At 55.1% G+C, this 12,121-nt stretch overlaps 1 protein-coding gene across 2 annotated transcripts in view; it reads left to right on the forward strand.

The window, feature by feature from the left end:
* Dnah17 (dynein axonemal heavy chain 17) overlaps positions 1-12,121 on the forward strand; it is a 115,342-nt gene that overhangs the window by 45,217 nt on the left and 58,004 nt on the right. Inside the window, exons 33-43 of one of the 2 annotated variants that reach the window (XM_032912054.1) lie at positions 197-328; positions 926-1,086; positions 2,055-2,211; positions 3,043-3,147; positions 6,477-6,634; positions 7,031-7,169; positions 7,326-7,553; positions 8,021-8,158; positions 8,787-8,919; positions 10,157-10,284; positions 11,067-11,215. In XM_032912054.1, coding sequence (XP_032767945.1) covers positions 197-328; positions 926-1,086; positions 2,055-2,211; positions 3,043-3,147; positions 6,477-6,634; positions 7,031-7,169; positions 7,326-7,553; positions 8,021-8,158; positions 8,787-8,919; positions 10,157-10,284; positions 11,067-11,215 — 1,628 coding nt within the window. The remainder of the gene's footprint in view (positions 1-196; positions 329-925; positions 1,087-2,054; positions 2,212-3,042; positions 3,148-6,476; positions 6,635-7,030; positions 7,170-7,325; positions 7,554-8,020; positions 8,159-8,786; positions 8,920-10,156; positions 10,285-11,066; positions 11,216-12,121) is intronic. The other variant, XM_032912053.1, reaches the window with a different exon arrangement.

Consider the following 12,121-nt stretch of genomic DNA (forward strand, 5'->3'; position numbering starts at 1 on the left):
TCCCCATCTGGGAGAGGAACTTTTCTGTTTTGGGGGGAGTTTTTTTTTTCATTGTGGTAAAACACACACACACACACACACACACACACACACAGGTCATTCTCTATGGGCCCCAACAGCCTGGGCAACCGGCCCAGTGGCCACCAGGGGGCGGTGCTGCCAGGCAGGGTCCCAGCACAGCCGCCTCTCTCTGCAGATCAGTCAGCTGAATGCGCTCATTACTCTGCTCATTGGGAATCTCAGCGCTGGTGACAGGATGAAGATTATGACCATCTGCACCATCGATGTGCATGCCCGAGACGTGGTGGCCAAGATGATCACCGCTAAGGCAGGAGCACCCCTGTCCCAGGCACTGGGGAGGCAGGAGTCCCTGGGGTGCTGGGAGGGGCTGGGAACTGGGTTTGGGGCTGGCCCCACACTCAAAAACTCTGGCGTTTATGACCAGAGGTTCCCGGGGTTGTGACTGAGGGAGTGGCCGACCCCCTCTCCTCCACCACACACACAATCCATGGGGGTCAGATGAGTGGAATGTCATTCTTTTGTGTGTGTTCATGTGTGTGCATGTGCATGTGCATATATGTGTGCATACATGTGGTGGCCCAAGAATGACCTTAGATGTGGCTCCTCAGGTGCCATCCACCTTCCTTTTTGGAGACGGGCTCTCACATTGGCCTGGAACTCAGGCCCAGGGCCCCCCGTCCTCACCTCCCCAGCCCTGGGATTGCAAGCACCTGCTGTCACACTGGCTGACTCTGTTACACGGGTTCTGAGGCTTGAACTCAGCAAGTTCTTTACTGCCTGGGCCAACTCCCAACCCTGGAAGCTCCTATCTATAGCAGGCTGCAGCCAGGGTCATTAAAACAGTTGTGTTTCCGATTGAGAGGAGGGCCTGGAGCCAAGACCTTTCTTTGGGTTCCCACTGCAGGTGGAGAGCTCTCAGGCCTTCACCTGGCAGTCACAGCTTCGACACCGCTGGGACGAGGAAAAGAAACATTGCTTCGCCAACATCTGTGACGCCCAGATCCAATACTCCTATGAGTACCTGGGCAACACGCCTCGGCTGGTCATCACCCCCCTCACAGACAGGTGAGGACCACCTACAGCCCAGTGCCCAGCCCTCTACCCACCCGCCCATCCCCACCTCAGCTCTGAGGCTTGAGGAATCCACGTTCGGTGAGGAGAGGTTTTTAATCCCAGCCCAGGGTTTCTACCCCACTTTTGACCATAAAAGACACACGCACACCCTTTACATTTACAACGAGTCTTAAACAGCACAAGAGCTGCGCAGACACCTTCCCTCCATGCTGTTAGAATCTACTTTCCAATTGATAACCCCAGTTATTACTTACTACGTTTCATCTGGGCTGCTCTTAACTCCAGTTGGCCAGCCCTCACCTAACCCATGGTGGCTTCTCTTCCTCCTCCACCCTCTTCTTGTAATCCAGTCCGACCCCAAGCCTGGAAAACCTAAACCCCATCTATGTCTCTTCTGCCCGGCTATTGGCACAGTTATTTACCAATCAGAAATAACTTGGGAGCAGGGTTGCACAGGTCTACGTACAGATTCCAGATCTTGCCCCCCCCCCACTTAGAACAGACAGCAAGACCAAACCACCCTATTCTCAGATCCAGCCCAGTTGCCAGGTAGAGCCCTGCTTTAGGCTGAGCTCTTGGTCTGACACTAGCTGTGTCTCCAAGGAGTGACTTCACCTCCCTGAGGTCTGCAGAGCAGAGAGAGCTACAAGAACCCCCATGAGTGTATGAGGATTGAATACATTACAGGACAATAAAAACATTCAGCCCAGAAATTGCCCAAGACACCCTCAGCGTGCATCTGATGATTTTCCCAGTGACCGCCCCCCAAGCCCCCAGGAGGGCCACGATTGCACCCATGCATCCTGTCCTTCAGTCGCATGCAGTGTTCCTGTGCCCGCTCTGACTTTGGTCCCTCCGGGCCTGAACAAGTACAACCAACCCACAGTGACCGGAGCAAAGCACAGTGGGTTGTGGGTCACAGGGTCACAGTGCCCCAGGTGAATCAAGGTCTTTGGCAGGTGCTACATCACGCTCACACAGTCCCTCCACCTGATCATGGGCGGAGCCCCTGCAGGCCCTGCTGGCACGGGCAAGACGGAGACAACCAAGGACCTGGGCAGAGCCCTAGGCACCATGGTGTATGTCTTTAACTGCTCTGAGCAGATGGACTACAAGGTATGTGGCCAGGGCTACGGGTCCCCGCCTGGGACCCAAGAGCGTGTGCACCCTACAAACAGAGCCCCACAGGGCAGCGACTAGGCATCCAGAGTACCTTGTTAGCACCCCCTTGTGGAGGTAGAGGTCTCAGCAGTTCCAAGATTGTCCCCGAGGATTAGAGACCCAGAGAGGAGTGAGTAGCACTTGTTCAGTGTGGGGTTAGGGTGAAAGTAGTGGACAGGTAAACTAACTCAGAAGGGGATGAGGACAAGTCCATCAGCTGCAGGGTCACGTCTGCTCAGAGGACTAAACAGGAAGGGAGGTACTCCGGCAGTAACAGTCCCAGCATAAGAGGGAGGAGTGGGGATGCCCTCAGTCTGCAGGGGACTCCCTCTTGTTGGATGAGCCCCACAGCAGTTCCATCCCGAGGCTGAGGGCAGTGCCCAAAACCAAAGATCATACCAGCATGCCCCTGTCATGGGCCCTGAGAAAAGTGAAGTCCTTGGTCCCTGTGTGGGCTCCGTGGGAGTGTTGCTTTGCTGACCCTGTGTGGGCTCTGTGTGTCTGTTGCTGACCCTGCAGGGGATAGAATGGCACATTCACAGGGAAAGGTCCTCCAGGACCTTGCAGCCCCAGCCCACCTGGGAGGATCCCTCCTTCATGTGCATAAAATGAGAAGGTGGGGGTGGGGTGGGATTGGGGGATTTCTTAGCCTGCTTCTGCCTGACCTTCACTTACAGAAGCACTGGCACTCTGTGGGGTCAGCCCTTGGGTGCTGTCTTCAGGTACCTGCTCCTTGCAGGCCTTTGGGGGCCACTCCCTCTCTCTGATCCGCCTTTCCCTTTGTAGTCCTGTGGAAACATCTACAAGGGTCTGGCACAGACAGGAGCCTGGGGTTGCTTTGATGAGTTTAACCGGATCTCAGTGGAGGTCTTGTCTGTGATTGCTGTACAGGTAGGACCCTTCTGCTCGGTCTCTGGGTCGGGGGGGGGGGGGCTGGGAGCTTTGCCCAGTTCTCCTGGTATCTCAACCAGGCACTGGGCAGGGGGTGACATAGCGATGCCTCAGATGCCCTTGCCCAGGCTCCTGTTACGCACAGAGTGGGCAGTAAGAGTCAGATACAGGGGGGCGTAATTGATTGATTCTGCCTGGGGGTGCTAACACAGAAAGTTACCTTGGGAAACCCCAAGGTATAACCCCTGCTACTTTGTGATGCAAACCCAGGAGGATTGCCACAAGTTCAAGGCCGGACCGGCTTTTAGAACAAACTCTAGGTCATCGGGACTATAGATTAAGACTTTGTACAGAGAGAGAGAGAGAGAGAGAGAGAGAGAGAGAGAGAGAGAGAGAGAGAGAGAGAGAGAGAGACAGAGAGAGAGAGACAGAGAGAGACAGAGACAGAGACAGAGAGAGACAGAGAGAGACAGAGAGAGACAGAGAGACAGAGACAGAATGAGTGAATATTTGATAACCCTTAGTTGACTTTGAGATTGTACTGCTGGGCAGCAGACTAGACCACAATGGTTCAGAATTCACCACCCCACCCCCACCACCCCCACAGGCTGTATTTACAGTCTTGAGGAAAGGAAGTGCAGAATACCGACAGCTGGATTGATCACAGCTGCCTTATCTGAACACAGTGTGGACAGTTGGCTGCCTGGGACTGGCTGGGACTCAGCCTGTGTGCCTACAGAACTCAGTTACAGTGTTTCTATGGATCCCTTGGGTTCACTACACACCCACATAGGGAGAAACCTTTCAGCAAGCTGGAGCTCTGTGGGGAGGCGCCTCGGGCAGACAGTTGAACTTGAGGGAAGAGAGGAAGCTCTTTGGCAGAGGACTCTGGGCTTTGAAGAACACAGTATAGACTAGCAAGACCAGAGCAGATGGGAAAGCATGGCTGTAGATCCAGGTAATTCCCCAGCAGGGCACAGAACAGCAGTGGGGAGTCCCAAGGCAAAGGGGGTACAGTGCGGGGGCTATGCCAACACCCAGAACTTTTAAACTCACCCGCAGGGCCCTGGATTTCAAACAGGAGGCCCAGCAATCCTGGTGCCCGATAGACTGGATAAACACTGGGCTCGGAGGTCCTCTGGGGTGGCCTCCAATCTCAGATCAGTTTGAGATCCCACTTGTGGGGGCCCTAGGTCAGAGGTCTCAACAAAGCAAGCCTAGCCGCTTGCCTCGGACCTAGACAGAAAAAAAAGGAATGATGGGAAATGGGGAAAGGAAGATAGTGCACCGCTCCTGCCCCCGGAAGACGAGGAACAGTGCTCTTGTCCTGGGTGAGGTAGGGGTGTGCAGGTCAGGGGAGTGTTCACAAGAGCTTCAAGGCTACACAGGAAGGGGTGCTGGGTATGCACACCTAAGCACTAGTGTGTGCGTGTGGAGTGGGGTGGGATTCCAGTCTTGTTCTAAGGCTATGGTCCTTTAGTTGTCCCTGGCATAGACGTGACCACCAAAGAGAATCTAAGAAAGGTGGAGGTGACCAGTTCTCACTCTGCTGTCTGTTAACCACCTGTCCGCCAAGTGCTAAGTCGGTACATTGTAGCAGAAGCAGCCGCTACTCTTACTGGAACTTCAATAGGAAAAGCCAGTGGGGATGCAGGAGGCAGGGTGATGGAGGGGTAAGAAGAGGACCCACAGCCTGGGGAAAACCTTACCTCTAGAGCTCTCAGCAGCCTCCACCCTTCCTCCCCCCTAATCTGGGAAGGGCCAGCTGAGTCTGCCAAGGCAATAGCCACTCCTCCACTCCCTCTTTCCAGGGTCGTTCACCCATTCCTGTTCCTGCCCCACTCCAAAGTCAGGAGACAAACCCTAGAATGTCCCACAGGGCCTGTTTGATGACCCTGATGTCTGTGGACACAAAAGAACGGGGATCAAAAATGCTAGAGCTGGAGAGATGGCTCAGCGGTTAAGAGCACTGACTGCTCTTCCAGAGGTCCTGAGTTCAATTCCCAGCAACCACATGGTGGCTCACAACCATGTGTAATGGGATCTGATGCCCTCTTCTGGTGTGTCTGAAGACAGCTACAGTGTACTCATATGAATAAAATAAATCTTTTTTTAAAAAAATGCTAGGAAGGTCTACCAGCAGGAGATGCTCCCAAATTCTTGCCCTCTACACTTGCCCAGGTGTGAGCCATGGGGGGCTACAAACTGGGAGGGAAACCCAGCGTGACCCAGAGTCACCTAGTAAGACCAGGCAAGCAAGCTGTGCAAAGGAGGAAAATATCCCATGGCGGAGAGACTTCAGTCACAAGCCTGGAGCGCCCTCTAGTGGTGATTTTATGGTTTGCAGCTACCTCCTGTGGGTTCCTCTAAATTCCCAAGCACAGACCAGATTCCTCCTATCCTGGTAAGCAGGAGGTGGCCCCGGAGCGGCTACTAACAGGTCTCTGTGGGTTGTCAGAGAGTTGACAGAATTTCAGCCAGGGTCACAGCCAGAGGGCACTCCTGATTCAAAAGCCCAACTGAGGTCAGCTGTATGACAAACACCAGGAACAACAAAATCACAGCGGTGGAGGGCAGCCTGACACCTGCCCAATGACAGAGTGAAGGCCCCTGCTAATTCACAGCCACCACATTTGGTGACTAATGCAGGGAACTCAGGGGCAGACTGATAATCCAGTCAGTAAAGTGCTTGCCACACAAACCGGTGGGCCTGAGCATGGCTCCCAAAACCCATATAAAAGGCCAGATATGGGGGCTGGAGAGATGGTTTGAGTGTTGAAGGCACCTATTTCTTCCAGAGAACCCGAGAGTTTGCCTCCTTTCACCCATGCCAAGCGGCTCACAGCTCCAGAGGATCCAGCAGCCTCTGTGGCCTCCTCGGGCAGCCAAGCACATACTACATACATACACATGAATCTTTCCCTTAAAGAGGGGCAAAAGCCAGGCACTGCCAGGCCTTCAATCCCAGAACCCAGAAGGCAGGGGCAGGAGGGATCTCTGTGACTCCGAGGCCGGCCAGGGCTACACAGGGAGGGCATGTTTCGAAACAAACAAAGCCAGATGCCAGATGTGTGATTCCAGTGCCGTGGGAGGGGGAGACAGAAAGACCCCTGGGGCTCTCTGACCACAGTCCAGTCAGTTGGTGAGCTCCGCATCCACTGAGAGACCCTGCCTCAAAAAAAAAAAAAGCTAGTACTGAGCAATAGAGAAAGATACCACTGCTGTCTGGATTTCACGCGTGTTCATACCCACACACGTGTACGCACGTTTGCACGCGCAAATGGTTCCAGTTTAATGTGTCTGTGTGTGTGCGCACACGCGCTGTCTAGGTAAAGTGTGTCCAAGATGCAATTCGGGCCAAGAAAAAGAAGTTTAACTTCCTGGGAGAAATGATAAATCTCATCCCCACTGTGGGCATCTTCATCACCATGAACCCTGGCTACGCGGGACGCACGGAACTGCCGGAGAACTTGAAGGCTCTATTCAGGTGACAGAGGAGGTGCCCAACAGTGTCCCAGACTGAAGAATTAGTGGAGGAGCCCAAGGCTAGCTCCCAAGATGGAGTAGGGGGTGGGGGGGGGGTAACAGGACAGTAGGCAGGTCCTTCAAAAAGCCCTGGGGCTCCCCAAGTGGGGGCAGTCCACAGCAGAGACACTTACTGTTCTGCATGAGGAGTCTCAGGGGAATCAGGGCAGGCATGAGGCCTGGAGCTTCCTGAGTTGTGTGTGCAGAACAATGGGGTGGGGTGGGGGGCTGGAACCCAGCTACATGTAATCTTAAGGTTGACCAGTGAGGACACATGTCCCAGGGGAAGAGGGGCAGGTGGCCACTGAGGAGCCAGGGAGGTGAAAGCCAGAGAGACAGCTGCCCGCTCACCTCTCAGGCCCTGCGCTATGGTGGTCCCCGACTTCGAGCTGATCTGTGAGATCATGCTGGTGGCTGAGGGCTTCCTGGAAGCTCGCCTCCTGGCCCGGAAGTTCATCACCCTCTACACCCTGTGCAAAGAGCTGCTCTCAAAGCAGGTGTGTTCTGTCAGTTCCAGGGGTTCTTGGCCCAGCCTCAGCGATCCACGCTTATGCCTCCGCCCTCCCTAGCCCCGAGATAAACTGAGTCTGGCGGTGCCAGACGAGCACTGTTGGAGGACAAGTTCACATTCTTCGCGTTCCCACTCTCCATAGGATCATTATGACTGGGGCCTTCGGGCCATCAAGTCTGTGCTGGTGGTAGCTGGCTCCTTGAAGAGGGGAGACCCTACCCGGGCAGAGGACCAGGTGCTCATGAGGGCACTGCGAGACTTCAACATCCCCAAGATCGTGACTGATGACCTGCCTGTGTTCATGGGACTGATTGGTGACCTCTTCCCAGCTCTGGACGTGCCGCGAAAGCGAGACCTGAATTTTGAGAAGGTAACTCCCCGCTCCCTGTATACCTCCATATCCATCCTGAGAAACTTGCTCCTTGCTGCAAGAATTCAGGGGCCATAAACTGCGTCCTACTCCCCAGCCAGCCCCAGATTTCAGAGGATCTAGAGTCTGGGCTCCCGGGGCAGTGTGAGTTCTGGGTGAGATCAGCACAGCTTGGAAGCTCAGCCACAGGAAATGTCATCTTCTGTACCCTCTTTTTTTTTTTTTTTTTTTTTTTTTTTTTTGGTACATGAGTACACTGTCACTGTCCTCAGACTCACCAGAAGAGGGCATCGGATCCCATTACAGATGGTTGTGAGCCACCATGTGGTTTCTGGGAATTGAACTCGGGACCTCTAGAAGAACAGTCAGTGCTCTTAACTGCTGAGCCATCTCTCCAGCCCCTTTCCGGTGCCCTCTTAACCACGCCCCCACCCCTTAACCACGCCCCCGCTTGCCGTATCTCCCAGATCATCAAGCAGAGCGTCGTGGAGCTTAAGCTGCAGGCAGAAGACAGCTTTGTGCTGAAAGTCGTGCAGCTGGAGGAGCTGCTTCAAGTCCGACACTCAGTATTCGTCATTGGGAACGCAGGCAGCGGCAAATCCCAGGCACGTAGCCAGCACTCATGGGTTCCCCCATCACCTGCCTCCCTGACGCCTGACGCTCACACACTCCTGTCCCCACCCCTACCCCCTCAGCATTGCCTGGGGCCATGGTGAACTCTGGAGGGTGGCAGCCAATACCACCAGTGCTAGTAATAAGTAAGCCAGTCAAGTGCGTCTGGCTGAATGCCCTCAAGACAGGATCTTTACCCTCTACAAAACCCATTTCTGAAAACACAGGGGCTAGGGGTTAGAGATGCTGGGTACAGTGGTGCACACCTTTAATTCCAGTGCTCAGGAGGCAGAAGCAAGTGGATCTCTGTGAGTTCAAGGCCAACCTGACCTACATAGAAAGTTCTAGGTCAGCTGGCTACATGGTGATGTCTAACTAAGAAAATGTCAAGTCACAAATGACAGCAAGTTATTGTTTAAAAGGCAAAAAAAACTGTGCGTGGTGCTTTAAAAAGAAAAGAAGCATGTGCACACACAAAATATCACTCAGGTGTCCTTACAGCCAGTTTCTCTGAGTGAAAAGCATCTGGGGCTGCACAGAGGGCTGCCTCGTGCAGGTGTGCATCAGGCGCCCCATACAGGTGCTGTGGACGTTGGATCAGTGGATGCTCCCCACCCTCAGGTCCTCAAATCCCTCAACAAGACCTACCAGAACATGAAGAGGAAGCCTGTGGCAGTGGACCTGGACCCAAAGGCTGTCACCTGCGATGAGCTGTTTGGTATCATCAACCCGGCGACCAGGGAGTGGAAAGATGGTAGGTCGCATAGGGTCTGGAGTGCCACCTGCAGTGAGGCCGAGACCCTGACATGTCCCTGAGCAGGCTCCCTGAGACATGTCATAACCTATGCAGGTTCTGGCCACATCCTGGCCACTGCAGAAGGGCTGATGGAGCCTGTGCTGGGGCGTTCGGGGCGCAGAGCACCTGTGCCACCCGGCAGGAAGGAAGAGGGGGCTGAGATTGACCCAGACACCCAAGTAGAGGCCCCCTCACCCCAAGAGGGCTTCCCAGAGATGGAGCCCTGCTTGCTGCAGTGGCAGCCTCCTGCAGAGCATCCCGGGGAGTGATGAGGGAGCCCCTCTGTCCACAGCTTCTGGGGTTGAGGCTCCATTGGGTTTGCCTCATGAGAAAACCAAGAGAACTGAGAAATCGGCCAGGGAAAGGGGGGGCTGAGATGTTGCCCCGGTGAGCACTTCCTGGTTGGAAGGGAAGAGCAGGCCCTCCTCCCTGTGAGAGGTGGCACCTTGACCCCTCTTCCTTACTCTTTGTGGTTTTCCCACCCACCTCCTGCGCATGTATTTCTACACGGGCATCTTGTCTCTCCCTCATGGTAAGACAAAGCTCCAGAGGGTGATGGGGCTTTGATCGTCCCTGGCTTTTTTTTTTTTTTTTTTCCGGAGCTGGGGACCCAGCCCCCGTCCCCGGCTTTTTGTCCCCAAACTATCCCCTCCCCCTTTCCATGCTGGGTACATGGAGAGCTCGTGCGTGCGTGTGAGCAAGTGACTGAGTGAGCATGTGTGTCAAGCATTGCGGTGTGACCCACCACAGGAGGCTGCTTGATCCTTAAAGAGCCGAGGCCTCAGAAAGTGAACTGGAGGGCAATGGTGGAAAAGGGGCGGGGCTGAGGGGGTCGGAAGAAGGTGGTCAATGATGGAAAGGGGCGGGGCTGGGAGGGGAATCAAAGGTGGAAAGGGGGCGGGGCTGAGGGGGTCAGAAGAAGGTGGTCAATGATGGAAAGGGGCGGGGCTGGGAGGGGAATCAAATGTGGAAAGGGGGTGGGGCTGAGAGGTCAGAAGGCAAGAGCAGGGCTTAGCATGAAGAGGAACTAGAAGGCCACTGTTGTTCCTCTAAGGATGGGACCTGCCACCTCTGAGAAACTGAGCAGGCCAGGTCCACCCTGGCATGATGGAATGAAGGCCACAGAGTGTCCAGCATGTTATTTAGCCCCCCTCCCAGTTGGGGCCACAGGCGTCACCAGCCCGCCTCCCTCCAGGCCTGTTCTCAACCATCATGCGGGACCTGGCCAACATCACGCACGACGGGCCCAAGTGGATTGTCCTGGATGGAGACATAGACCCCATGTGGATTGAGTCTCTCAACACAGTCATGGATGACAACAAGGTACGTGACTCCTGGATTCACAGCCGAGCCCCCATCACCACCACAGCATGAGAGAGCCTACAGGCCATGGGCAGTGTACACACAGTGCTGGGGATGGTGGGGGTGGGGCAAGGTGGCCAGGAATCTGTCAAAAGCCCCACAGAGAAAGTCATGGGCTGTAGACAGCACCTGCCACAACGGCCGCTCCCCATGGAGGACACAGAACCGTGCGCTCCTGAACCTGCCTGTGGTTCTGCCTCTGCGCGGGTCGGAGTAAAGCTGGAGGCCCGTTCTCCACCTGATCCGTGCGCAGCATAGAAACAACACTTGGCGGGGCAGAAACAGCCTCCAGAGCAGTCTAGACGCAGCTTAAGAAAATGATTCTTGGGGTTGGGGATTTAGCTCAGTGGTAGAGCGCTTGCCTAGCAACCACAAGGCCCTGGGTTCGATCCCCAGCTCCGAAAAAAAGAAAGAAAAAAAAAGAAAATGATTCTTCCCAGTACTGGGGAGGGCAGGCAGGAGGATCATGAGTTCAAGGCCTGCTTGGGCTGCATAGCCAGGCTCTGTCTCAAAAGCAGGGCTTCTCCGCTGGGTAGGAGACACAGAAGGATCCATAGAGGAGAGGGTGTGGTTTTGGAAGGATGCCTGTGTTGGCTGGGCATGCACGCAGGCAGGTGCGTAGTAAAGGGAGGCTGGAGGCAAAGAGAGCGGAGAGAGTCATGGTGGCCACACATGTGCCACCTTCAGTGGCTCCTCCTCTGGGGACTGCCACTGACCAATGGGGCTTGCTTCGTCCCCCCTAGGTCCTCACCCTGGCCAGCAATGAGCGGATTCCCTTGAATCGCACCATGAGGCTGGTGTTTGAGATCAGTCACCTAAGGACAGCCACCCCGGCCACCGTCTCCAGGGCCGGCATACTCTACATTAACCCTGCCGATCTGGGATGGAACCCGTGAGTAAGGCTTGGGCTCTCTCATCCCAAACCATGGCAGAGAAAGTGGTCAGCAGACTGTCGTCTGTCATGGCGGTATATGCTTGGGTGTACCTGTCCACTCACATACGTACCGTGGGCCATTTTACCTCATGTTTCGTGGGTGGTATCAGAGCTGTGCGTGCTGGCTCCTCTACCCCACCCCGTCACTGAGGTAAAAGGATGAGGCGTGGGGCAGAAGCTCGCCGTGACAGTGACAGCATGGCAGCTGGGGAAAGCCTTTGGTACAACGGCTGAAAGTCGAGGGTGCTGGGATGAGGAGAGGCCTGGCCTGCCTGCGGATGCTGTTGTCCCAGAGGACTGAAGTCAAAGCTGCCACCCGAGAGCAGAGGGGACATTCAGGAAGTACAGGGCCTGGGGTCAGCATCCCTGATGAGGACCAGAACTCACGGGCAGGCCCTGGGCTGGGTGGAGAGTGAAAGCTGAGGGCCAGGCAGGAAGGAAGGTTTGTGGCATGGGGAGTGGCTCCTGCCTCACCTTTGAACAGCGTATGGCAACAGGGCTGGGGCTGGGGGAAGGCGTGCTCCTGAGAGCAGCTCGAAGTCCTGAGGAACAGAAGACTTGATGTTGACTTCTTCCTGCTTGGACCTGTGGCCAAGGATTGGCAGAATAGTAAAACTTCAGGGGACACAGGAAGGACAGCTTGGAGTCAGTGTCCTTAGTCAGCTCGGGTAGAAATCCGAGGCATGTTCTAGGAAACACAGCCTCAGGGTGAGTACCTGAGCTGGAGACGAGCATTTACTCATCAGTCCTTCTCCCCACCCAGCCACCCACCCACACATCCTCTCCTCTGTTCACCCACCCACCCACCCATCCTGCCATCCACCATCCACCCACCCATCCTGCCATCCATTCTCCCACTCATCA

Source organism: Rattus rattus, chromosome 9 (genome assembly GCF_011064425.1).
Source record: "Rattus rattus isolate New Zealand chromosome 9, Rrattus_CSIRO_v1, whole genome shotgun sequence".
NCBI lineage: Eukaryota > Metazoa > Chordata > Mammalia > Rodentia > Muridae > Rattus > Rattus rattus.